The sequence below is a fragment of the Hemitrygon akajei genome, chromosome 10, assembly GCF_048418815.1.
Source record: "Hemitrygon akajei chromosome 10, sHemAka1.3, whole genome shotgun sequence".
Lineage (NCBI taxonomy): Eukaryota > Metazoa > Chordata > Chondrichthyes > Myliobatiformes > Dasyatidae > Hemitrygon > Hemitrygon akajei.
This window is the reverse complement of record NC_133133.1, coordinates 114,824,368-114,852,243: the sequence shown is the minus strand read 5'-3', so window position 1 is coordinate 114,852,243 and position 27,876 is coordinate 114,824,368. Positions and strand designations below refer to the sequence as shown.

Genomic DNA, 27,876 nt, shown 5'->3' with positions numbered 1-27,876 from the left:
TGTGTGTGGTGTAGTGGGTTGTGCTGGAGAGGGATGAGAGCTATCCAAGTCTGTGAGCCCACTGGGGAAGCTGAAGGCCCAGAGGCAGCCTGCCCTGGGGTTGGAGGTGTGTGTGTGTGCGTGTTGGTTGGGAAGGGGGTTTGTTTTGATGTTGTCTTGTTGCTGTCTGTGTTGTTCTGCTGAACAGTGTGGGCCTGCAACGTTGGTGCGGAATGAGTGGCGACACTTGTGGGCTGCCCCCAGCACATCCTTAGATGCTGTTGGTTATTCAAGATTCAAGACTGCTTGGTGTCATTTCCAATACACTAAAGGAGAACAAAATAATTGTTACCCTAGAACTGATGCAGCTCAAAATAAACAATAGGATAAAGGACACAATAATAATTTTAAAAAGCACAATCAGAAGATACCTTGCATACTTGGACTGATTGCATGCCTGTGAAGTGATGCTAGGTAAAGGAGAATCAATATGCAAAGTAACTTGGACAGAAAATGATGAAGAAGGGCGGGGGTGGGAGTGGAAAGCGTGGGTTAGTGGATGGAGGTATTGATCAGCCTTACTTGGGGAAAGTAACTGGAATGCAAACAATGCATGTAGTGCTTTCCCGGCGTATAATGCGGCGTATAATGACACACTCTGCCATCTTCATCAGGGATGATGGCTAGGCATGTCTAGTCCGGTGTATACATACTCAGCTCCCATCCTCTGTCCCTCCTGATTGGTTAGTCGTCAATCAGGCTTCCACTGTCCCACCTTGTTTATTCCATTTCTTACTTAGACTGAGACCTTCGTCTTTGTTGAAATTCTTATTCTCTAGTCTTATTTCAATGGCTTTCTACACCTGGTGGTCCTAAAAGCCATTGGCACAGCACAGTAGTTTCGTGCCAAAGTCGATCATTGGTTATTGCTACCACCAACTTACTTGGGTAACCCAGATAAACCTCCTATGCTCCTTGACGCAGGTTTCCCCGTCTGGTCGATATACGCTGCTCTGCATTCACAGGGAATCCTGTAAGTGCCAGTCATCCTGAGTCCCAGGTCATCTCTGACCCACATAAACTGGGATTTGAGCTTCCTTATCAGTTTGTGGATGGTATTTATCCAGTATTTCTTCAGGATCCTGGCAACCCTTCCAGAAACAGTGGAAATATTGGGAAGACAAGTGGTAGTGATGGGTTCCTCTTTAAACAAGGTGCAACAGCAGAAACCTGATTGGTTAAGGATCAATCAATCAATCAGGAGGGACAGACAACGGGGATATATGTATATACCACCAGACTAGACATGGCTAGGCATCATCCCTGATGAAGATGGCAGAGTTTGTAACCAAAACTGTTAAAATCAACACCTGGAACTGGCTGGAAGCCCGGAAAGAGTTTGCAGAATTTAAGGTGGTCCCAGGGATCTTCAGAAGTTTCTAACTGTTGTAACAGGGCTTTAGCTTAAAGATTCATGACCCACAAAACACAGACTGGCTACAAATTAAGTCAACAAAATATTTATATTCTGGAGAATTTAAGAATGATTAAGATGGAAGCTATCAAACTGTGGTCAGGCTTCCAGGTGATACAAGTGATCTGTTGCACAGTTCTTCTGTGGAACTGTAATTCTGTTCTAGTTACTTTGTAGAGCAGAACTATATAACTTCTATTTACGAACAGTTTGGAACTGTTCATAAAACAGTTCTTCCATGAGTCAGAAATGTCCATGTTCTCTCTCAGCACTACACTAACTCGTTAATTTGATGGTTGCATCACAGCCTGGTATGGAACCTACAGTACACAGGTTTGCTGGAGACTGCAGAAGGTTGTAGACTCAGCCAGCTCCATCACAGGCACAAAGCTCCGCAACATCGAGGATATCTTCAAGAGCTGGTGGCTCCCGAAGGCGGTATGAATCACAAAGGACCCTCACCACCCAGGAAATGCCCTCTTCTCATTACTACCATTAGGGAGGAAGTACAGGAGCCTGAAGACACACCCTCAATGATTCAGGAACAACTCTTTCCCCTCCACGATGAGATTTCTGAATGGCTCCACAAACCAAACAACATGACTTTATTGTTCCTTTCTTTTACACTAAGTATTTTTATAATTTATAGTAATTTTGCACTGCAATGCTGCCGCAAAACAACAGATTTCAAGTCATAGAAGTAATGTCAGGTGCAGAGGTTTTGCTGGCTGCTCGCTCTGCAGAACCTACTCTTCTTGGCGTACAGCGGATGCAAAGAAAAGAGCAATCAGGACTGTCACAGTCACTGTCACAGTCACTGTCACAGTCTGAGCAAGCCTCCAGATGTTTATGGATAAAGAGGTGTGACCCGTGGATCAATGCAACTGGGACACAAGCCAGAGCCTGATCACCTGGGCGAGAGAGCCTGATGCTGAAGGATCTAAAAAACCCAATGACCCAAGGTGACATCACTGATGATGTGTCCCAGCTTAATGTTTAATGTTTTAAAAACATACAGGAAAGTCCGTACAAATGCGGATATCTATAAGTAAAGTCATTAATGACCTGGGGAGCCCCTGTACTGGATGGTGACCTGATAAAATGTCAAATGCAGTGGGGGGAGCACAGTGAATAACCATTAACGTTGCTCCCTCAGCTCCAGTGACCTTGGTTCAATCCTGACCTCCACTACTGTCTGTGTGGAGTTTGCACGCTTTCCCGATGACCATATGAACTTTCTCCCACAGGTACTCCGGCCTAGTCCCACATTGCAATGATGTGCATGTCGGTGGGCTAGCTGGCCACTGTAAATTGCCCTGGTGTGTGGGTGAGTGGTAGAATTGTTGGGGGGGGGGGGGGGAGAACGGACGAAGAGTTGATGTAATGTGGGAGAGAATAAATTGGGATCAGTGTGAAACAAAAACAGAAAAAGACAGAAACACAAGAGATTCTGCGGATGCTGGAAATCTTCAGCAAAACATACAAAATACTGGAGGAACCGCAGGTCAGACAGCATCTATGGAGGGGAATAAATAGTCCATGTTTCAGGACAAGACCCTTCATCAGGACTGGAAAGACCAGAATAAGGTGGAGGGAGGGGAACTGCAAGCTGATGAGACGAGGTAGGTGGGTAGGGAGGAGGGATGATGTGAGAAGCTGGGAGGGGATAGGTGGAAGAATCAAAGAGATAAAGGAGGAGGAATCTGATTGAAGGGAACAGTGAAATAAATGGGGAACCAGAGGGAGCTGATGGGCAGGCCATGAGGGCATTATGCTACCCTGCCACCCTTCTGTGCTACGTTTAATACTTCATCCAGTAAGGCAACTCTTGCCTGCTGCCTCCGTCCTCACCCACTCAACTGTCCATGCTCCTATCAACTATTCTCAGTCCGGGTTACACACCTTCCAAAACCCTCCAAGCCAGCTCCCAATCTCATCAAGTTCCCAACCCCTATCTCTGGTCTTACACCAGTTCAGGTCTGATCAGAATGACCAGGACATCCAGGGACTAATTAACCACACAAAAAAAAACTATAGACTCCACCACTAGGCAGGTAAAGAGAGACAGGTCTGCAAATACATGACGGTTGAGCTCCAGCAGAAAGAGGATAGAACGGTAGAGCACAGTACAGACCTTTTAGCCCATGGTGTTGTGCCGACCTGTTAACCTACTCCAAGTTAAATCTAACCCTTCCTTCTCACATAGCCATCCATCAGAGTCTCCACTGCATCTGCCTCTACCACCCCTGGCAGCACATTCCAGGCACCCACTAATCTCTTGTTTAAACAAAAACTACCTCTGGTATTCCTCCTATACTTTACTCCACTCACCTTGAAACTATGTCCCCATTTCTAGTCTGGGAAAATGTCTCTGACTATCCACTCAATCTAAGCTTCTTAACATCATGTACACCTCCAACAAGTCACTTCTCAATGTCCTTCACTCCAAAGAGAAAAGCTAGAGCCTGCGCAATCTACCCTCACGAGTATGTAGTATCCTGGTACATATCCTCTGCACCCTGCCTAACGTTTCCACATGCTTCCTATAATGAGGTGACTGGAACCGAGGGGACTACAGCTGGAGATAGGAACACAAGGTGATCGCTTACTCAGGCAGGAAGGATATTCCCTCCAGCCAGGGAGTCCAGATCAAAGCCTCAAAAATAAAACACAAGCAAATTAGGCCCAGACAAGCCAATTTCTTCACTTTGGTGGTTCTGGAGATGTTGTGATCCAGAGGTTTCTTGGAATCCCAGAATGAGGCATAAAACTTGGAAATTACAGCTGTTATATTAGGTGTTATAAGAAGAAAGAACAAAGTTGTGGTCGTCATATACAAGTCAGAGAGAAATAATCTATGAAATAGATTTAGTAGTGTTATGCAGTCTTTAGAGAAACTTTTTGAAAATTACAGAATCAACTTTGCTACAGTACTGAAAATTCACTGAACAATACACCACTATTACACACATGTAGGTGATAAATAAATAAATAAGAGGAAGAAGACGCGAAGTTAAATTACAGTAACATATAACAGTACAGGACTTTTGGATGATCTTTTAACTCCAAGATCAATCTAACCCTTTCCTCCTATACAGCCCTCCATTTTTCTATCATCCATAATTTAAAAAATCTAGGTCTCTTTAATGTCCTTAATTTTTGAATCTGCAGTGCTTTCCACTGAACTTCCACACTCTGTGCACAAAAAAACCTACCTGATATCCTCTCAACACCTTCACGTTTTGCCTCCTTGTATTTGCCATTTCTACCCTGGGAGAAGTCTCTGGCTATCCACTCCATCTATGCCTCTTATCACCCTGCGACCCCGCTGTCAATCTACTCTCTAGTTCAACAACTAGGTGAATGGTGAATGTTTGGAATTCTTTAGCAGAGGATTCAATAAATTCAGCCTCCAAAGAGGAATCAAGTGATGAAGGATGAGGCAAGAAAATGGGGCTGAAGGAGATCAGCCAACTCGATGAAGTGGGGAGCTGCTTAAGGGGCCGAATGGCCTATCCCTGATACAATTCACCTCGTAATAGTACCCCATACAAAATGAGCTGATATTTCCAGGTCTTAAGCAGCTATTTCAAAACACATTTCAAAACCTGGGCTTAATCTACCTCCTGCTGACAGCAATACACAGTGCACTCATTCAAACCATACAAAGTGCGATTGAGAAGCATCAGCAATATGGACAATTACACGCTGCACAGGAATTGTGATGACACCAAACAATTATTAATGACAACCATTTAAAGATTGCAGAGAAAGTAAATGCATTTTACCACCTCCAAAAAAGCAAACGCTGTGCAAGCATTAAGTTAATATGAAATCACTTTCAAGGTAAATAAATTACACAATGGTAGACCCATCATAAAAATAAATTTCATTTCTCTGACAGAATATTTAACCTAGAGTGATAATCTTGTAACATTCATTTGCACGCAGTTTATCAATAGATACGAGTTCTTACAGATGAATCCAGCACCTTTATTCACAGTAGAATCAAGGATGAACTTTATTCGCCAGATACATTTACACGTTTTAGGAATCTGCTGTGGTTGTATTGGTCAGGACGTGACATGGAACAAAAAACAACATTCAACAATTATAAGGAATGATATAAAATAAAGCTAGATGCCAATGTGCGTATCTATACTCACGTCATTCTACAGATGTGTAGTAGAAAGCATCCTTACAAGCTGCGTCACTATGTGGTACAGAAACTACACTGTTTCAGACAGGAAGCCTTTACGACGGGTAGTCAAAACTGCCTAATATCGCCATCGAGGACATATACACAGAAAGGTGCCAGAAAAAGGCCAGGAACATCATGAAGGATCCCACCCACCTTGCTTATGGACTGTTTATCCTACTCCCATCGGGGAGGAGACTACATAGCATCTACACCCAGGACCACCAGACTCAGAAACAGTTACTTTCCCCAAGCAGTAAGGTTCATCAACTGCTCCAGTCACCAACCCACCCCTCCACACCCCCAACCACCACTTTATCATTTCGTCAGAGTCACCTGATTTACAGATACTCCTGTCCTAGTATCACTTTATGGATATAAAATCAATCTAACCCTTTCCTCCTATACAGCCCTCCATTTTTCTAAATAAGATAGCTTATATATGTTTATTTATGTGTTTTTTAAATTACTGTGTAATTTATCTTACTGTGTTTTTTTTGTGCTGCATCCAATTCGGAGTAACAATTATTTCATTCTCCTTTACATTCAGCTTCACTTGCCCAACATTGAAATGCTCCCGCAACCTATAGACTCACTTTCACAGACCGTTAATCTCATGTTCTTGATAGTTTATTGCTTATTTGTTTATTATCATTTATTTTTGAATTTGCACAGTTTGTCATCTCTTGCACACTGGTTGAATACCCAAGTTGGTGCAGTCTTCCATTGATTCTGTTATGGTTATTATTCCATTGTAAATTTATTGTGTATGCCCACAAGAAAATGAACCTCAGGGTCACAAACCATGATATATATGTACTTTGATAATAAATTTGCTTTGAACTTAGTTGAATGTCTCTTCCAGTACACAATTGTTCAATCCTGAATCTTCAGCTACAATGTAGAGACAATACACTATGATGACTTGCCAGCATATTCCCAAGAATTTAGAATCACAGTCTCTGCAGAACGGAATCTGGCTGAGAAACAGGGGCCAGCTAATAAAGGTACAAGTAGCAACAGCCACAACCCTGGTTTAGGCTCAGTCAAAGAGAGGTCACAACTACCTGTGGGTTGGCCTGTTACGAATGTGGAGCAACTCTGAGGGGCCGAAGGGTGCAAAGTCACCCCCTCCTTTTTGAGAATCACAAGATCGCTATTATTTCGGGTCTGAGACCCAGGAAATGAGAGAGATACACATCATGTCAGTAATGAGAGAGAGCGAGACGCAGGATCACAGCAAAGGCAGTTGCCATAGACAACGCAGAATACACAAGGTAGGGGAATGCCTCCTAACAAAAGCGGAACGGAACCACTGATTACTGCTATTGTCTCTTGGAGATGGAATTGTGTATTGAGTACTGTACTATTCATTGAAACCCCTCAGGGGACAACCAGAGTGGTCTGGTTGAGGGATTGCATCATCCCAACCTGACTGACATCTGAGACCCCGTGAGTGAGGATGAAACACAGGTCTGGGGAACACCCCTTAGACGCACCAGAAGAAACGCTAGAAATCCAGTGACAGCGTTTTATAGCGAAAACCGGTGGGAGCTCGTGTGCGTCCTCCCTTGCCTGGGTGGCGGGCTCATCACGGAAGACGGTTTAGCTAAAGGAGAGGTCACACTTGAATGGCCACAACAACAAGACACCGACGGATCGAAATCATAAAGAAAGGTTGGAAAAACCCGTAGCGGTAACTGTTCCCATTCTCTTATCTCTCTCTCTCTCCAACAACTGCAACACAGCGACAAACAAACGACAGCAGCCTGTGTGAACTGCAGCGAGCTTTATATTTCCATCGGACAATTCAATATCCCCTAGACAATGATAGAGCTTATTTCTTATTGATTATTATCATACCCGCACTTTTAGGTTTAGTATTGACGACGTATATTATCTGTATATTTGCATTGATATTATTTTGTGTATTTTTGCTAATAAATACTGTTAAAAATAGTATCATCAGACTCCAACGGACGCCTCTATCTTTGCTGGTAAGTAACCCAGTTATGGGGTTCATAACAGGCCAAAAAAAAATCCTGTGAAAATCAAAAAAACATCTGCAGATACCGAAAATCGAAAATGCTGGATAACACTCAGCAAGCCAGGCAGCATCTGTGGGGAATAAAAATCGGAATCAGGTTTATTATCAATTCAAAATTTATTGTTTTGCAGCAGCAGTACAATGCAAAGATATAAACTACCATAAATTACAAAATAAATAGTGAGGTGGTGTCGATGGACTGTTCAGAAATCAGATGGTGTTCCGAAAATGTTGAGTGTGTGTCTTTAAACTCTTGTAACTCCCTGCAATCAATCATAACGAAAGAGGACATGTTGCAGACAGTGAGAGTCTACAGCAGTGAACCCAGACCGGTCAGGACACCAGTTCAGGGTTCAGGTTGTCAGTACTCAGCTTCAGTGGCAACATAAAAGTGTCGTGGTTAGCGTAACACTTTACAGCACCAATGATCAGGATTCAATTTCTGCCGCTGTCTGTAAGGAGTTTGTACCTTCTCTCCGTGACCTCGTGGGTTTCGTCCCATGTATATTCCAAAGACGTACAGGTAGGAAGTTGTGGCCATGCTATGTTGGTACTGAAAACGTGGCAATATTTGCAGCCTGACCCCAACACATCCTCAACTGTGTTAGTCGTTAAATCAAACAACACATTTTACTGTATGCTTCGATGTACATGTGACAAACATCAATGCTTAATCTTAATCACTTTCCTCAAGACACAACAGATTAAAGACCCTGTCAGCCGTGCTCAGTAAAACACTATGATTAGCACACATATCTGTAAAGAATGAGGAGGGATCTCATTGAAACTTATCAAATATTGAACAACCTGAGAGTAGATGTAGGGAGGACGTTTCCTCTAGAGTCTAGGACCAGAGGGCACAGCATCAGGATAGAGGGACGTCCATTTAGAACAGAGAGAAGGAAATGAGGGTGGTGAATCTGTGGAATTCATTACCTATGGAGGTCATTATTGGGTATATTTAAAGGGTGATAGGTTTTTGATTAGTTTGGGTGGCAAAGGATACAGGGAGAAGGCAGGAGAATGGGACTGAGAGGGAAAATAAATCAGCCATGATGGAATGGCTGAGCAGACTCAATGGGCCAAATGGCCTAATTCTGCTCCTATGTCTTATGGTCTAAGTTTCTCCCACAGAAAGTCCAGATCCTAATGGAGAGATTCAATGAAAAGACCAACGTCAAATGAGTGTGAGTAAGAGAGCAAGAGAGTGAGCGCACGTGTGTGAGTGTTTCCTCCCACATTCCAAAGATGTACAGGTCGGAGTAAGTAAGTTGTGGGCATGCTATGTTGGAGCCAGAAGCATGGCTGTTTGTAAATGTATAGTTATTCATCAATTCTATTGTATTTCTTTTACTGCCCAGTAAATGCCTGCAAGAAAATGAACCTAAAGGTAGCATTTGGTAACATATATGTACTTCGAGAATAAATTTAGTTTGGTATTTGCATGGTGCCCCAGCACAACCTCAGACTGTGTTGGTCTTTGTCACTGCATGTTTCGATTTACATGTGATCAAATATAGCTTATGGTTCCTCGTCTTTATCTTTATATTTCTTTTTACGACTCAGTATTATTGAGGAGAGAGAGCCAAACCACCGATGACGTGTTGAACGAGTACCGACTCAATCAAACATGTCTGCCAGACGCCAGCCATCTTGGCTACAGTGCTGGTGATTCAGTGTAATGCTTTGTTGGCGCATCACTGCTCCTTGTTTTCCACATCTTGTTCCATCTAGCAGTGTACCAAGCTGGCTTATGACAACCCCAAGAGAACATGCATTTCTGCTGTACATGCACACAGTCTAGTCAGATATTATACATTACAACAGTTAACAATATGCAGAATTCACAGCTCCGCCAGGATATAAACAGCTTCAGGCAAACAGTGATTTTTTTTTAATATATTCATAAGCATAATGTATTTACAGCATAATTAACTGTCACCATGAGTCAGAGACATACATACAGCAGGGAAACATGCCTTTTAGCCCAACCAGTCCATGTTGACCAAAATGTGAGGAGGATGTACAGGTGCCTGAAGGCACACAGTCAATGCTTCTTCCCCTCCATTATTAGATTTCTGAACAGTCCATAAACACTACCACAATATTTTGTACTCTCTTTTGGCACTAATTACTATTTTTTCAGATATTTCTCATAGTAACCCATTAATTGTAACTCTGTTTCCCTCATGCCTTAGGTGGTGAGGATTCATCATTAAGAACCCTTACTATCCAGACATGCCCTCTTCTCCTTACTACACATTGAGTGTACAGGAGCCTGAAGACCCACAGCTCCTTCCCCTCTGCCATCAGATTTCTGAATGGTCTGTGAACCCAATAACACTACCCCGCTATTCTTCTTTTGCAGTATTTATTTTTCCTAAATTATGTCTTGCTCTGTACTATATACAAAAAAATTCACAACATAGTGATAATAAACCCAATTCTGATTAAGATACTAATTCTATTTGACTAAACTAGTCCCATTTTGCCTGCATTTGGCCTATATCCCTCCAAACCTTTCCTATCCATGTATCTTCCCATGTGTCTTGTCTCAACAACTATCTCTAGCAGCTCTTTCTGCATACTGACTCCCCTCTGTGTGAGAAAGTTGCACCTAAGGTTCCTATTAAATCTTTCCCCTTTCTATGGACTCTGTCTATACTTGATGCCTCAGTGAAGCAGCCAGCATAACCAAAGATCCCACCCAACATGGATATTCTCTCTTCTTAGCCATCCCATCGGACAGAAGATACAAAAACCTGAAAGCACGTACCACCAGGCTCAAGGACAACTTCTATCCCACTGTTATCAGACTCTTGAACAGACCTCTTGTACGATAAGATGGGCTCTTGGCCTCACTATCTATCTCCTTATGACCTTGCACTTTATCATTTAACTCTACTGCACTTTTCAGTAGCCTTTACAATTTATTCTGCATTTTTACTTTTTAACCTTATTCTACCTCAATGTATTATGTAATGTTCTGATCATATGAACAGCATACAAGGCAAGTTTTTCACTGTATCTTGGTACATGTGACAATAATAAACCAATTCCAAATACTTATGGCATCTATTTTTTAATGTCCCCAACCCTGGGAAAAAGACTGCACACATGCCCCTCAGAATTTTATACCTTCCACTTTATCGTTTACCTACTCTGCACTTTTTCCAGTAGCTTTTGCGCTTTATTGTGTTGTTATTGTTTTAATTTATTCTAGCTCAATGCACTATGTAATGCTCTGATGCCTAATGTAATGATCTAACGTGTATGAACAGTACACAAGACAAGCCTTACACTGTCCTGGTGAAATGACTCAGCCTGAAATGTCAACTGTTAACTCCCTTCCAGACGCTGCCTGACCTGCTGAGTTCCTCCAGCATTTTGTGTTGCCTAAGCTTTTAGCTAGATCTTGGTACATGTGGCAATAATAGACCAATACTAATACTTAGTCAAAGGAAAAGTTATTATCAAAGTATGTATATGTTATCAGATGCTACCGCTTCATCCCCCACCCCCAGGAAAATACTGCATGCATTCTATCGATGGCCCCTCATGATTTCATACATCTCTAAAAGATCACCTCACATTCTGCTACCCTCTACAGAATTAAGTCTTAGCCTCTCGACCTTACTCCGTAACTCAGTCCTGGCAACATGAGAATTAAAAGGTAGACCCCTCAGCTCCTTAAGCTGGTTTTGCCTTTCAGTATGATCATGGCTAATAGTGTACATCAAGTTAAAGGTTACGTTTATTTTCATTCAGCCTTCCACACGTACAATGCCAAATGAAGAAAGGCTCATCAGGACCACATTGCACAACACAGTACCATTTAACTCTCATGCAACACAAAAATATTACCACAAATAATAAAATGTGAAGATCCTAAAATTGAAAACAATGAAAAGTCCTGTACAGATTTACATTCCAAATTTACCCATTGTGGGCAAGATGCTATAATCGATTCTTGTGTCCAAAATATTAAACATCGAATATTGACTGCCCAACAGTAAAATCTCAAGTTTGGCAAAGCCAAACCGTCCTCCTTCTTAGGTTTCTGTAAATATTTTTTGCCTAGTCTAGGATTTTTAGTCTGCCACAGATACGAAGATATTTTAGAGTCAATAATATCAAAAAAAGATTTAGGAATAAAAATTGGTAGTGCTTGGAATAAATATAACATTTTGGGTAACACTATCATCTTAATAGCATTAATTCGACCAACCAAAGACAAAGATAATGGGGACCACCTGGTAACAAGTTGTTTAATTTGGTCAATTAAAGGTAAAAAATTAACTTTAAATAAATCCTTATGTTTCTTGGTAATTTTAATACCCAAATAAGTAAAATGATCTGTGACAACTTTAAATGGTAAGTGTTTATAAATTGGAACTTGCATATTTAATAGAAATAATTCACTCTTATTAAAATTCAGTTTGTAACCAGAAAAGCTACTAAACTGAGCAAGCAAGGACGAAATAGCAGGAATAGATCTCTCAGGGTCAGATATGTATAGTAACAAATCATCAGCATATAATGATAACTTATAAGTCCCTTCCCCACGGGTAATACCCAAAATATTAGGTGATTCACGAATGGTGACAGCTAAAGGTTCCAAAACAATGTCAAATAGTAAAGGACTTAAAGGACAGCCTTGCCTCGTAACTCAGAATAACTGAAAAAAAGATCTTTGATTATTGGTGAAAACCAAAGCCAAAGGTTTAACTTTTTCTTTATCTAAATTGAATAAACAAATAACTAATCCCATAGTTAAACATACATTGCGAATATGGTTTCAATTTCGTAAATTTTTTGGCTTGAATAAGTTTATCCTATCAAGCCCCATTATATCTAACTTTTTCTTTTGACCCTCTTTTATGGATCAAGCCTTTGTATTATGGAAAACAAAAGGTATAACATGTTTTCGTGATCTATTTTTAGGTAATAGTTTTATGTCCTTTGAACAGCTATCTAATAAATATAATTTACCTAAAACTCATTTTTTTTAGATATTTGTAAGTTAGAAATTTCTTGAATAATATGTTACAGTCTTTTCCGAAATTATGTCCAATGGACATTACGGAAATTTTTTTAGCTCTGAATCCTTGCCAGAAGGGTTTAGTAGCCGTCATTTATAATATGATCATGAAAATACAGCCAGAAGTATCAGAAAAAATTAAGAAGAAATAGGAAAAAGAACTTCATTGTCTTATACCCACTGAGCAGTGGAAGAAAATTTTACAATTAGTCAATTCCTCTTCTATTTGTGCTAAACATGCCCTAATACAATTTAAGGTTGTACATAGGGCTCACATGTCCAAGGATAAACTTGCTCGATTTTACTCTCATGTTAATCCAACCTGTGACAGATGTCATTCTGAAGTAGCTTCATTGACCCACATGCTTGGTCTTGCCCTTGTTTGCAAAATTATTGGAAAGATATTTTTGGTATTATTTCAACAGTTCTGAATATCAAATTGCAACCGCATCCTATTACTGCAATTTTTGGTTTACCAATGGTGGATAATATTTGTTTATCCCCCTCAGCTCGACGGATGATTACATTTGTTACATTAATGGCTAGAAGATCTATCCTATTGAATTGGAAGAAATTAATCCTCCAACTATATTTCAGTGGTTTTCTCAAACTACCTCTTGTTTGAGTTTAGAAAAAATTAGAAGTGTTGTCTTTGATTCTTCAGTTAAATTTGAAGAAACTTGGAGACCATTTATCCAACATTTTCATATCAGTTAAACTGACTTTTCCTAAACCCTGCTTCTATTATCCTTAATTATTTGGATGGAGGTACAGAGTTATTGACGCTACTGTGTATATTTGACATAATGCAATGGCCCATGTTGGTTAGGTTTTTTTTTCTTTTTTGGGGATTTTTTTTCCTCTTCCTATTTACTCCCTTTTTTCGCAATTACTATGAGTTTGGGAGGTTATTATATATAGATTATCATCTATATGAATGTATACTTACCCTATTAATTATGTACTTTCAAACTCTCTGTATTCATGTTTCATTTATGTTTAAAATTAATAAAAAGATTTAAAAAGAAAGAAATAATAAAATGTATTCCAGAAGATTGATATTTAGAATAAGGTGCATTTGCAAACAAGTTTAAAAAGTAAACAGTACAATGTTACTGGCACTTCATATGTGATTGGGCCACAGTGGTGGCAGGGAATCCAGTGGTCTCACAGCCTGAGGAAAGAAGCTGTTTCCCATCCTAACAGTCCTTGCCCTAATGCTACAGTTCCTCCTGCCAGATGGCAGAAGGGTCAGCGAGATTGTGAGATAGATGAGAGGGGTCATTGATAATGTTTAGTGCCTTGTCAGAATAATGTTTCTATCGGACCCCCCCCCCCCCAAATGACATCATTTCACCCTCAGACACAGCCAATTATTGAGCAGCCACAACCATTAAATCAAGGAATTTCTAGTCATCATTTCCAATGGCCAACCACTAACCCTGTGACTACAATCCCAGCCCCACACTCTCAACCTTCACCAAGACCCTCCATGCTCAATCTATCAAACCAGCTCAAAAGCTTCTCCCAGTGAGTATTATGGGCAGCACGGCTCGGCAGCATAGTGGTACATGCACCACTTCACATCGCCAGCAGTATGTTGGGGTTTGGTTCCCGTTGCTGCCTGTAAGGAGTCTGTACACTCTCCCTGTGACAATGTGGGTGTCCACTGGGTGCTCCGGTTTCCTCCCACATTCCAAATACACACAGTTTAAGGTTGGTGAGTTGTGGGCATGCTGTGTTGGCACAGATAACGTGGTGACACTTGCAGGTTGCCCAGTACAATCCTGACGAAGGGTCTCGGCCTGAAACGTCAACAGTGCTAATCCTATAGATGCTGCCTGGCCTGCTGTGTTCCACCAGCATTTTGTGTGTGTTGGCAGTACAATCCTTATTGATTAGATTTGACGCAAATGGTGCATTTCACTAAATGTTTCAATGCACACAAGACAAATAAAGCTGAAACTTTAATAAATAAAATTTATAAGGATGTTGCCAGGACTAGAGGGCCAGAGGGGAGGTTGGCCAGACACTGTCTATATTCCTTGGAACATAGGAGATTTAGAGTAATTCTATAATGTCACCTCTCAAATTATGAGGGGCATAGATAAAGTGGATGGTAACAGTCTTTTCCCCAAGGTAGGGGAATCCAAAACTAGGGGCATAGGTTTAGGATGAGAGGGGAAAGAGTTATAAGGGACCTTAAGGGCAACTTTTTCACACAGAGAGTGGTGACTGTAAGGAATGAGCTACCAGAGGAAGTGATTGAGGTACATACAATATTATCTTAACTTTTACATTTTAATGCATTTTGCCCATCCAACACCTACTAGCCCACTCACTTAACTCCCGCCAGCTACCACCAAGCTGAATATTCAATCCTTTTCAGTTTTCTGTCCTCTATCAATTCTCCAATCAAATGAAATTCTACCTCAATTGAGGTCCTGAAAAATCAGATTGGCCACATCCATGGAAGACTTCCATATCACGCAAGTCAGCTTCTTCCTCCTTACAAAAACACAATTTTGCTTTCAATAAACAAAGTTGCTTAAATTCTGTTGTGATCTTCCAAGTACTCTACCACTAGATCCTTTTTTTTAAACCCTATCACCATTTCTTGATGAAAGGCTTCCTTCCCACAGCTTATTCTGAATCCTGCCTCACTTTCCATTATCTTCTCTTTCTTCTTCCTGTCCTGAACGGATTTTGACCTACAGCAACCGCTCCAAAATCGAGTACGTTTTCATAGCACATAGCACTGTGCAGCCCTTCAGCCCACTGTATCGTGCTGACCTTTAAATCTACTCCACAATCAATCTAACCCTTCCCTCCTACATAATCCTTCATTTCTCTATCATCCATGTGCCTCTCTAAGTGATTCTGAAATACCCCTAATGTATCTGCCTCTACCACCCCTGGCAGCAGGTTCCACACACCCACCTTTCTCTGTGTAACATGGCTATGTCTGATATCACCAATGCCCCCATTATATTAGCCATCACCACACTGGCCACCCATTTAATCCCCTTCAAGGAGAAGGGAAGATGATTTAATAGTGGTGTACAAGATGATGAGAAGATCACTGCCAGTGCATCCCCAACGATGCCACCTCTTCATCCAGGTATCTTCTCCAGTCTTTTTTCTCCTGATAATTTCAATTACCGTAGATTCCGGATTTTAAGCCGCTACTTTTTTCCCACATTTTGAACAGCTTTGAACTTTGCGGCCAATAATCCAGAGCGGCTAATGCAAGGTTTTTTTCATGCCGCCTCGTAAACATTTTGCCTCATAACAGTAGACCAATAAAATTGATGAGTAGTTCACAGAGGTCCAATGAAATTGTACGATAAATCAAGCGCACTTTCACAATTAAATTATTGTAAATCAGTCATTTGTACTCACCCTCATCAACATGGAAAACACTCGAAGCATTGTGCTACCTACCCTACTTAGTTTAAACTATATTTGTTTTCTGTACTACATCGCGGGATGCTATGACGACACACCCGGTTTCGCGGTGTCTTGTGGGAAAATGCCGTTTGCGATGAAACGGAAAGGAGGGGGGGAGCGGATTACGCGAGCGGCTTTGGATCCGAGCGAAATCTGCTTTTAAATGCCGTTTGCGATGAAACGGAAAGGAGGGGGGGGAGTGGCATTACGCGAGCGGCTTTGGATCCGAGCGAACTCTGCTTTTAAGTTAAAGGTATCAATAACTTTTCCTGGTAGGCTGCAGTATATATATTTTTTACCAGTCGTTAGGAGATATTGGAATGTTGTTCAGTAAAGAAGTATACGCAACGTATATTTAAAAGTAGCCGCGTACAGGCACGGTTCGAAAAAAAGCATTTGCAATATGTATTTGTTTTTGTTACCATATGGATTTAATTAAAAGTTAAAAAAATCCTCACGTGTAATATCTTTCTGTGTAAATATCTCATATTACAACGTGGGACACCTGCGGCCGAAAATCCGGTGCGGCCTAAAATCCGGTGCGGCCTTTACATTTAAAAAAATGATTTTATTTCTAAAATTAGTGCCAGCGGCTTAAAATCAGGTGCGCTCTGTAGTCCGGAATCTACGGTACCAATGTCCTGCTCTATCATCAGCTCTTTAGCTCTCTATTAGCCCTGCATAGGTTGCACATTTTAAAACAGCCACGAATTATTTACTAGGTACCTCCTTATTCCCAATAGTGGGAGCAGACTCAATGAGCCACTGGCCTAGTTCTGCTCCTATGTCTTATGGTCTTTTACAGCTTCCCCATCACCCTTTCCTAAAAGACACATTCACTTTTCATTTCTTTTATTTTTGGGGTGGCACAGTAGCATAGTGGTTGGTGCATCGCTATTACAACATCAGTGACTCTGGCTTTATTTCCCGCCATTGTCTATGAGGTGCTTGCATGCTCTCCCAGTGACCATGTGAGTTTCCTCCAGATGCTCTGGTTTCCTCCCACGTTCTAAAGACGGGCAGGTTAGCAGGTTAATTGGTTGCGTGGGTATAATTGGGCGGTGCAGGCTTATTGAGTAGAAGGGCTTATTATAGTGCTGTATCGCTAGATTTTAAAAAAAAACAGGATCTATCATCGAGCCCTACAGCACAGAAACAGGATCCTTACTGAACAACATCCCATCTAAGATGGCCTCATTTGCCAACATTTGGGCCATATCCTTTTCAACCTTTACTACCCATGTGCCTTTGAAACGTCTTTAAAATACTGTATCTGCCTCAATTACTGACCACCCTCCGGATGAAAAAGTTGTCCATTAGGTTCCTTCTCAACCTCTCCCCAAAGAGAGTTGGTAAATTCACAGGAAATGTGCATCTTGTCTGAAATCTTGCTCGTTACTGCTCATGGCTTTATTACATTTTTCTTGGCTTATTCTTTGCTGGTTTCTTTCAATCCTCAGCTCGTGGAAATAGAAAAGTAACTGAAAAGCTCATATTTTGTTGTGTATCCTAAATTCTAGTGGTTTGCAGCACAGAACTGATAAAAGTTAATAACTTCCTGGAGCCTGAAGATAATCCTGCTGGAGATTATCCAACTGTTACAGCACTCTCTTGAAAATATTTGAATTTCAGTATTGACAAGTTTGACGACCACTCGTCTCACCAAATTAGAGTGTCTAAAACTAAAAATGCTGGGAGCACCCTGTAGAATAATCAACATCTGTGGAGAGAGAAACACAGTGAACAATATTCTCACTGCCTTGATAAAGCAGCCAGCATAATTAAAAACCCCACCATCCCTGACATTCTCTCTTCCTCTCTCTACCACTGGGAAGATACAAAAGCCTGAAAGCACATCCCATTAGGCTCAAATACAACTTCTATCCCGCTGTTTATGAATAACTGGTTCCCTAGTGCGATAAGATGGACTCTTGACCTCAATCTACCTCATTATAGTGTTGCACCTTATCTACATAGCCATATTGCACTTTCTCTGCTACATTGCACTGTAGGGTAATGTAATTGGAGGAAACGTACACAATTCACAACCACCACTATTGAGTTGGGGTTCCCTTTAAGAGGCAGGCCAGACATGATGGCGTATTGTGTGGAGTTCTATTACCGTGTTTTTTTTTGTGTTTGTTGTTTGGAGTACAATAGACAAGTTAGAAAAAAAACATAGAAGACCTGCAGCACAATACAGGCCCTTCGGCCCACAATGCTGTGCCAAACATGTACTTACTTTAGAAATTACCTAGTTGTTACAGTTTTTCTTAAATATCAAATGCCTCACGTCGGTTTATTTGCAAAAACGTATTGGTGACGCCGATGCTCCTGGACGACTCCGGAGTTATTAAACAAGTCAGCCAATGCAGTCGCTTTGAAACTGGCAAAAGTTTTGGGACCAAAATGCCCTCGCTTGCTTTGTACAAGCCGAGGCCCAATTTGCGCTGTGAGAAATCACCGCCGACCACGCCACATAATTCTACGTGGTAGTATCGCCCAGCAACTGCACGGCAGTGAGAGTGGAGAGTCTACTAGAACAGCCGGCTGAATACAGTAAATACCGATCGCTGAAAACTCACCTTTTACAGACTTTTGGACTATCACAGCCTGAGCGTGCTAAACACTTACTCTCCTTACTTGCTGGGCTATCGGTGCTAATGGACCACATGCTGTCACTCCTGGGAAATCACCATCCTTGTTTCATTTTTTTAAAACTCTTCATGCAGCAATGCCTGATCAAGTTCACATAGCCCTCACTAACACACCTGTGAAGGGCTATAGGGAGATGAATAAAATGGCTGATAGTCTACACTCAGCCAGGCAGCAGTACATATTCCTCCTCTATTCCTTGCCTCACTAAACCCAGTCAGCTGTGAAACAGACTACATCGGGTCTGTGTTTTCATCAAGCTCGCTTCAGTATGAACACAAGGAAGTGCCAACTGCCTTGCAGCTTCGACAGTGCCAGCGCATCAGGACATCAGACATCTGAGAACACTGTGGGTGCCAGCCGCCAAGGTCATCTACTGTTCATTAGACACCCTTTCCGGGTGACACTTCCTGTGTGACCCGGGTGCTCAAGTGAGTGGGCTGCCGGCATCTCCTATTGACGAGATGGCAAAGAGTGAGAAAACCTCACTGGAGGCCACCAACGGCAGCAGGATCCAGGCTTACGGGACACAACCAGTGATGCTCTGCTTCAGTGGGTGATGTTACACACAGGACTTTGTCCCGGCTAAGGTGGCTAGACCCCGCTTGGTGCAGATTTCCCGTGTACCAAAGGACTGTTAGTCGATCTTAAGAACTTACCAACTTGTAGATGTCAAGGACTTTACCCTGCCTCCCCAGTGAGTTCCCCACAATGACTCTGTCAAGCGCATGCATCACCACATGTGAGTTAGGCAAATTCCCAAGCCTCACCAAGTCCACGTTTTCCACTACAATCACAAAACAGACTGTAGACTGGAGTGCATAGACTGGACCCAGAAATGCTGGCAACTGCAAAGACTTGAGTTTGCCAACATGGGAAGACTTGGCACTGTACGCAGGTTGAATATCCCCTGGGCTTTGCCCCTCCATATGGTCCCCAAGTCTGATGGTGGTCACCGTCCATGTGGTGATTCAGATGCCTTAATGAGGCCACTACCCCCGATTGTTGCCCTGTCCACATATCCAAGACTTTTCACCACGTTTAGCCAGAAAGTTAATTTTTTTCCAAAGTCAATTTAGTTAGGGGCTACTATCAGATTCCCGTGTGCTCGGAGGGTATTCCCAAACAACCCATTTGTGATAACCCAATTTGACCTCTTTCGAGTTTCTGCACGTGCCATTTGGGCAGAAAAATACAGCGCAGACTTTCCAACAGCTGATGGACTCTGCATTTAAAGATTTAGATTTTCTTTTTATTTACCTGGATGCCAGTGCATTCAAATCTGAACACATATCTCATCCCCGCACACTTTGAGTGCTGAAGCCAACACAGGTTAATTATTAACCCTGCTAAATGTCAGTTTGGATTGTCAATCATTGACTTTCTCAGCAATCACATCTCCACAAAAGGTGCAAAACCCCTCCCATCAAAAGGAGACACTACTATAGATTTCCCACCACCCCACACCACTAAAAAAACTACAGAAAATTATAGGGATAGTGAATTTCTGTCACCATTCCACTCCATATACTCCCCCTGTATTGTGCACTTACAGGTAATATCCCTAATCAAGTGCTTGACTGATCAATGGACATGACCAGGGCATTTCATGATACCAAACAGTGAGACTCTAATAGCTCATTCTCTCCCGAATGCACCCACAGTCATTGCCCCTGATGCTTCAGACTTTGCTGTGGCTGCTGTGCACGAACAACTGGTCGGAGGCATGTGGCAGCCCTCACCATCCTCAGTCAGCAACTCCGACCCCCCAAAAGGAAGTACAGCACGTTTGACTGTGAGCTTCTAGCTTCTGTGAGCTTCATGCACCTCCTTACCATGGTGGACCATACCACTAGGCAGCCACAGGTCGTCCCTCTAGCATCGATGAAGACTGCACACATTCATCAGCACCTGGGTTGCTCTGTTTGGTACCTTATCTGATATTTCCCCTGACCACGGTCATCAATTCACTTCAGACCTCTGGGCCACGATGACCCAGAACCTCAGCGTTAGGCTACATCACACCACAGTGTTATCATCCACAGTCTAATGGCCTATGCAAAAGGTTTCACTGCTCCTTAAAGGCTGCTCTGAGGGCTTTCTCATCAGATGATCATCTCCCATGGGTTCCTCTGGGGCTCAGAACTGCTCCAAAGAGGACTTCCAGTCAGCCACAATTGAGTTGGTATATGGGCAGCCATTACAAGTGCCAAGTGATTTTATACCTGACACTACGACCATCTAGTTGGCCTTTCAACAGGGTTCCACACTCCTTAGTAAATTCAATTCCTTTGTACATAGAGCTACTTCCCATCATGGCGTACAGCACTCTTGGAATCCTACATGCCACCTCGTTGGTTTTCATCCATCATGACACACACCAACATCCCCTTAAGCCTCCCTCACAATGGCCCATTCCACGTTTGGGAACAGAGGAAAAAAAACTTATCATAGGTAAGAGAAGCAAACCCAAATGTATTTCAGTAGATTGCCTTAAACCAGCACATGAAAATTTGGAGGATTCCACTACCATGGCCCTGCTATCATGACATGACCATTGACCAATGCACCTCTGGGGTGAATCAGAGGCCTCTGCTGTTCCTCCATCCATTGACAAAGGACTTGAGCTGGACAGCTCATGCAAGTTCCAGATAGGCTGATAATGCTGGTGAATTCTGGGGGGGGGGGGGGGAGCTGCGTAGGGTAATGTAATCGGTGGGAACGTACAGAATTCACAACCACCAACATTGAGTTGGGGTTCAGTTTTAAAGGATGATTGGACATGATAACATATTACATTTAGTTCTATTTTTGCGCTTTTTCTGTTCAGCATCTGGCATAAAATAAATGAGCTGTTATGGTTTTTCTTAAACATAAAATGCCTCCCGTCTTTTATTTGCGAACACCTACTGCAATTTCACAGCAACTTTTGTAATTGCAGAATAACACTTTACTCTGCATTCTCTTGTTACTTGTCTTTGCATTACCTCAGTGCACTGTTGGGATGAAATGATTATGAACTGTTGTGATAATAAAAGTAAGACAAGTTTTTCACAGTACTTTGGTATATGTGACAATAATGAACAATCTACCAAGTCCAGTTTTATAATTTCAGTTTTCCACCATCTGCATTGTTTTTTTATTTTAAAACCAAGTAAAAAGATGCTTGAAGAAATAAAAGTAGCATCATCAACAAGGAATTAGCAGGTCACTAACGTGTATTTGCCATGTTACTAACCTAGGTCCCCAGTCCAAGACGGAACAAACAAGACATGCAGGTCAGGTAGCATCTATGGAGGGGAATGGCCAGTCGACGCTCAGGGTGGAGACCCGTCATCAGGGCTGGAAAGGTGAAGGGGAGACAGGCAGTACTAGGAGGTGAGGGGGAGAAAGAGTAAAGCAAAATGAGGGGTATAGATCGGGTAAACACAAACAGGCTTTTCCCATCGAGGTTGGTGAGACTAGAACTAGAGGTCATGGCTCAAGTGTGAAAAGTTAAATGCTCAGAGGGAGCTTCTTCACTCAGAGAGTGGTGTGAACGTGGAATGAGCTGTCAACAGAAGTGGTAAACGTGGGTTTAATTTCAACATTTACGAGACGATTGAATAAGAACGTGGTCAGGGGGGAGAGGTGGGGGTATAGAAGACTATGGTCACAGTGCAGGTCGATGGGTTTGGCAAGGACTAATTGGGCCAAAAAGTCTATTTCTGTGCTGTAGTACTCTGTGGCTCCAAAACTTGCAGGTGATAGGTGGATCCAAGTGAAGGGGAGTGTGCTGAGGGGACAAAGTGGGAACAAAGTGAGAGGTGATAGGTGGAAATAACAAAGGGCTGATGAAGCTGGTAAGGACAGTGGACCATGAAATAATGGGGAAGAGATGGGGAAATACGTGGGTGATGGGCAGAATGGGGGGGTCAGTGAGAAAAGGAGAGGGGACCGAGGGGAGTACATTTTGTGACTGATAAAGGGTCTCCACCTTCAAAGTCACCTATTTCCTTCCACAGATGCTGCTTAACCTGTTCAGTTCCTCCAGCATTTTCTGTAATACTCCAGATTTCCAGCATCGGCAGTCTAGTACTTCAATCAAAGATGAAGCTGCAAAATTCACCCTGCCACGCTGAAAGTTCAATTAATACAGATATTTATACATCTTTCCAAATCAGAGTGTAACAAACTGCACATTAGCCAGTTATCACCTTGGAAATGCTGCAGCTAGCACTTGCATACTGCTTTACAGTACCAGCCATTGGGGTCCAATTCCTGCCACTGGCTGTAAAGAGTTCATATATTCTCCCTGTGACGTGCATTTCTTCCGGGTGCTCCAGTTTCCTCGCACATTCCAAAGACGTACAGATTAGGATCAGTAAATTGTGGGTATGCCACGTTGGTGCTGGTAGCATGACGACACTTGTGGGCTGCCTCCAGCACAACCTTGGTCTTTTTTTGGTCGTTGACACTGATGACTCATTTCACTGTATTTTTTGATGTACATGTGACAGACAAAGCTAATTATTAATCTTTAGTTTGTAACCAGCCAGGGTAATGCACAGGCAGTCAATATGTTGTAAATTCAACCAGTCAGCTGGATTTGGGGGGCTGAATAACAGACAGGCTGAGTAGGAAAACCACCACCCAGGGTCTGAGAGAACATGCTATAGTCTAAATAGTGTATGTGGTCAAGACCCACAGTGAACAGAAATAATACGATCAGCACAAACTTTCAGAACACAGTTATATAGCTATAAAAGAGGCAAGAGCAATGCTTTGCAAAAAGAGTACTGGGAAGAGGATACATGGTAATGGCTTTACAATGAACCCAGAAAAACACAGCAAACAGGTGAAAAGGAATTCATCAACACAAGAGATTCTACAGATGCTGGAAACCCAGAGTCACACTCACAAAGTGCTGCAGGAACTCAGCAGGTCAGGCAGCCTCTATGGAGAGGATTAAATAGTCAATGTATCTGGAAAGGACTCTCAGCCCAAAACATCAACTGCTTATTCCCCTCCATAGATGCTGCCTGACCTGTTCAGTTCCTCCAGCATTTTGCGTGTGTTAAAACGGAACTCACCTGGTGCAAGGACAGGACTCGGCTGGGAACACCATAACCAACACAAACACAGAGCAGTACAGCCATTCGGCCCACGATGTCTGTGCTAACCATTATGCTAATTTAACTAAACCCATCTGCCTGTACAAGGTTCATATCCATCCATTCCGTCTGTTCATGAGCCTATCAAGATCTCTGAAATGTTGTTATTGTACCTCTGCAGAGTACGTTCCTGTCCCTCCTCGCTGTCTGTGTAGAAAGTATTTGCCTTGCACATCTCCTTTAAACCTCCCCTCCCCCACCCAAAATGCATGTCTTCTAATATTTCCACACTGGAGCAAAAACAGACTATTCTATTTATGCCTCTGATAATATTATAAACTTCTATCAAGTCGTCCCTTAGCCTCAGACACTCCAGAGAAAACAACCCTTATAACTGATACCCTTGAGCAGCCCCTCCACAGCCTCTACAACTTTCTTGTAATACAGTGACCAGAACTGCACACATTACCCCAGACATGACCTAACCACAGCTTAATACAACTGCAATATGACTTCCCAAATGTTATTTCTTCCCCCAGGCAGTTAATCTAGCTAGCCCCCACACCTCCCTTTATCAATTACCCCCTCTCACTGCAAACACACAAAATGCTGGAGGAGCTCAGCGTGGAAACGAGCAGAGTCAACGTTTCAGGCTGGAAGGGTTGTCCTGTCGAAGGGTTTCAGCCCGAATCGTCGCTGTACTCCTTTCCATAGATGCTGCCTGGCCTGCTGAGTTCCTTCCCGTTTTGTGTGGGCTGCTCAGATTTCCAGCATCTGCAGATTTTCTCTTGTTTGTAAACACATCAAAACATTTTTCCAACGCTGTTTTACATTGTAAATACATGCTGGTATTTCTCTATTGACGCACATTTTATTCCATATCTGTACTTTAACCACTAACTTTATTAACTTCTTTTTAATAAAAAGCATGTTCTATAAAATTCTTTATAAGTGAATGTTCTGTTTTGTTGCACATCTACCCTGACCAACACACCACAGCAATTTCTAATACATGTAAATCTGTGTGGTGAATAAAGTTGATGTTGACTGTGAAACTCCATGCCCTGACTGATGAAGTTCTTTACCATCCTACCCATTTTCAATAGTGTTGACTTCAGCTCCCAAGATCCATCCATCCCTGCTGTCAACTGCACACATTCCCCCCAAGCGCAATCCTTGTCCAAACTCCATCTGCCCTCATTTCCAAAACGATGTACATCACAATGCATCTTTTGACAACCTTCCCCACTATTTGTCCCCATTGTTGCCAATATCTGTGTCAGCTACAAACCTGGACCAACCAAACCGCATTTTCATGCAATTTACAGATATTCAGAGGTCCCTGTGGAATATCACTGGTCACAGGGATGCAGTTAGAGTAACACGGCGGGGTGGGGGATCCGGGGCGAGTGGGGGTGGGAGTCGGAGCCAGAGGGAGGAGAGGGGGGTTGGGTCGGGTCTGGGGGAGAATCCGCAAGCCGCCCTTACCTCCGTCGAGGGGATGTTGACGACCCCCGTAGATCTCCTCTTCTCCCTCAGTTTCCGTTTCTCGATCTGCCCCTTGCCCTTGCGGGCGCTCGGTCCAGAACTTTTCTTCTCCTTGTTCTTTGGGCAAACGGGAGGCGACGAGGCGGCTGCGGCGGCGGCAGGAGGAGCAGAAGGAGGCGGAGGTTCCGTTTCAACACCGTCCGCCACCGGATTCCTGGCGGCACCTTCGCCGCTTCTCCCTTCCTCGTCGCTGCGCCGCGCTGCCGTGGCTGCCGCCCTGCCGCCGGTGCTCGCCGTTCCCGGCGGGACCGCAGCTCGGTCGCCACCGCCTCCGTTGTTGTTCAGCTCGGCCACCGGGGGTGCGGAGCCGTTACGATTGGTCCCGGCATCGGCGTTGTTGACGGCGGAGTTGACGGAATTATTAGCGCCGGTGGCGGCAGCGAAGCGGGCGCGCATCTTCTCCCTCTTGGCCTTCCATTCCTCCAGGAAGTCGGTAGTGTTCCCGGGAGGCCGGTAACCCCCGCTCGCCATCGTCTCAAACAAGCACGTTCCTCTCGCTGGCACACAGAACAAAAACTTCCACAAGATTTGGGGAAAAGTTGGGGAGAACTCCAGCGTCGCCTCTGGCGGCCCGGAGCAACCTGAGGAGACAAAACAAATAAGGAGACGAGTCCTTCAGAGCCAGTTCACCCGGGATATCCCACCCCTTTCCCCTCCCTAACCCTCCCCCCGCAACACGCCGCCTACCTGTACTGGGCCGCGGCAGGTGCCGTTCACCAACTCCCTCCTTCCCCCTCTCTCTCTCTCTCTGCTCCTGGTCACTGAGCCGCCGCCACCTCACCGAACATCCCCCCCCCCACCGGCCCTGGAGCAAAAGGACCGAGGAGCCCCTCCCCGGAGATAAGAGAGGCGGCAGTTGCAGCAGCGTCTCACCCCAGGGAGGAGGGCAGAGGTGAAGGGGTGTGAGTTTGTGCGCGAGTAGGGTGGGGATGAAAGAGGAGGGGGTGGGGTGGAAAAGGAGGTGTGTGGGGGGTGGGGTTGGAAGGGGAGGGGAGTGGGAGGGAATGAAGGGGAGTGGGGGCAGGCGGACAGCGGGTGGAGTGTGTGGATGATGACAGGTGAAGTGGGGTGAGGGAAGGGGATGGTGGGGGCGGGAGGTGTAGTGCGGACGGGGGAGTAAGAGGGGAGCCCCTCCCTTGAAGGGTGTGCTGTCGAGAGAGATGTGAGGAGAGGAGAGGGGGAGGGAGGAAACTGGAGGATCCCCCCTCCCTTGAGGGAGAAAGAAGCGCCGGTGCCGCTCTCCCTCCCTACCTGATTGCACCCGCACGCCCGACGAACCAGCGCCGCCCGGGTCGACAAAGAGATTCCGGCTCAGAGCCGGTGCTGCCGTGGGAAGGCGGAGTGTTTCTCCCTCCCCCCTGCCCTGTAGGTCCAACCCACCACGAAAAATAACTTTCGAAAAAAATCTTCAAAAGTGAAAAAGGAAGTGTTAAATCTCTGTTTTTGAAACAACAATCGAACTTGGTCAACTTTATAAAACAGCTCCCCGGGGCTGGAATGCCTGCACACGTTGTAAGCTGGCGATTTCTAAAATCCGGTTTCAGGCGTTAAAATATGCACAATTCTCTTGCACTCCTGTTAAAATAAAACTTCTTCAGGGTTGCGCATTAGAAGTATCCCTGGAGGCTGGCGTGGACGATCATAGGAACAATAATTCAGGGAAGTGAGAGTTTTTCGCCTGTCGCGAGTTCACAAGAAAAAGGTTTAAAAGAGGCACTGCCGAGGGAGCGCCGCGCTGTTCCTGCTGGAGATTCGATCTCTCCAAATTAAATCGATTTTATTTTAGCTTTGTTAACTTCACTCGCCCCATTATTGAACTGTTCCCACAACCCCTGGACACACTTCCAAGGACTCTTCATTTCACGTTCTCAATATTTATTGCTTGTTTGTTTGTTTGTTTATTTATTTATAATATTCTCTTTTTGTATTTACACGGGGTTTTTTTTGCACTTTGGTTGTCCGCCCTTTTGGGTGCGGTCTTCCGTGGACTGGACATATACCCTTTATTTGATTGTCTAATTAATTATTTTAGGCTGTATACGAGTAGTTATTGGCAAAGGACTGGAGAGTAAGAATTCTCACAAACAGGCAGCGCGTTTTCAAAGGATCACATAGCCCGCTTTTGAAAGGACTATTCCCTGTATTTAATTGCTCTTTATTCTACATTTTTAAAAATAAATCTGACTTCATCACCCTTTCATGCTCCATGTTTCAGATTAATAAAATCTCAGCCTTGTTCTGAAATGCAACTTTATAAACTTATATCTCTTACTGTACTGGGTTAGGGTTAGATGAAGCATGGATGCAAAAAATCATTAATCCTATTCATAAAATGTTTGATGCTTGTCACACTTTACCCAACTAACGACAATAAAATTAACATTTTACACT

At 43.4% G+C, this 27,876-nt stretch overlaps 1 protein-coding gene across 2 annotated transcripts in view; it reads right to left on the bottom strand.

The window, feature by feature from the left end:
* The window catches only part of pawr (PRKC, apoptosis, WT1, regulator), a 163,236-nt gene extending 136,374 nt beyond the window's left edge, over positions 1-26,862 (bottom strand). Inside the window, exons 1-2 of one of the 2 annotated variants that reach the window (XM_073058792.1) lie at positions 26,737-26,862; positions 25,426-26,066 (exon numbers count right to left, since the gene is read on the bottom strand). In XM_073058792.1, coding sequence (XP_072914893.1) covers positions 25,426-25,956 — 531 coding nt within the window. In that variant the 5' untranslated portion in view covers positions 25,957-26,066; positions 26,737-26,862. Of the gene's footprint in view, positions 1-25,425; positions 26,067-26,172; positions 26,276-26,736 lie in introns of those variants that run through there. The other variant, XM_073058790.1, reaches the window with a different exon arrangement.
* Positions 26,863-27,876: the final 1,014 nt, after the last annotated feature.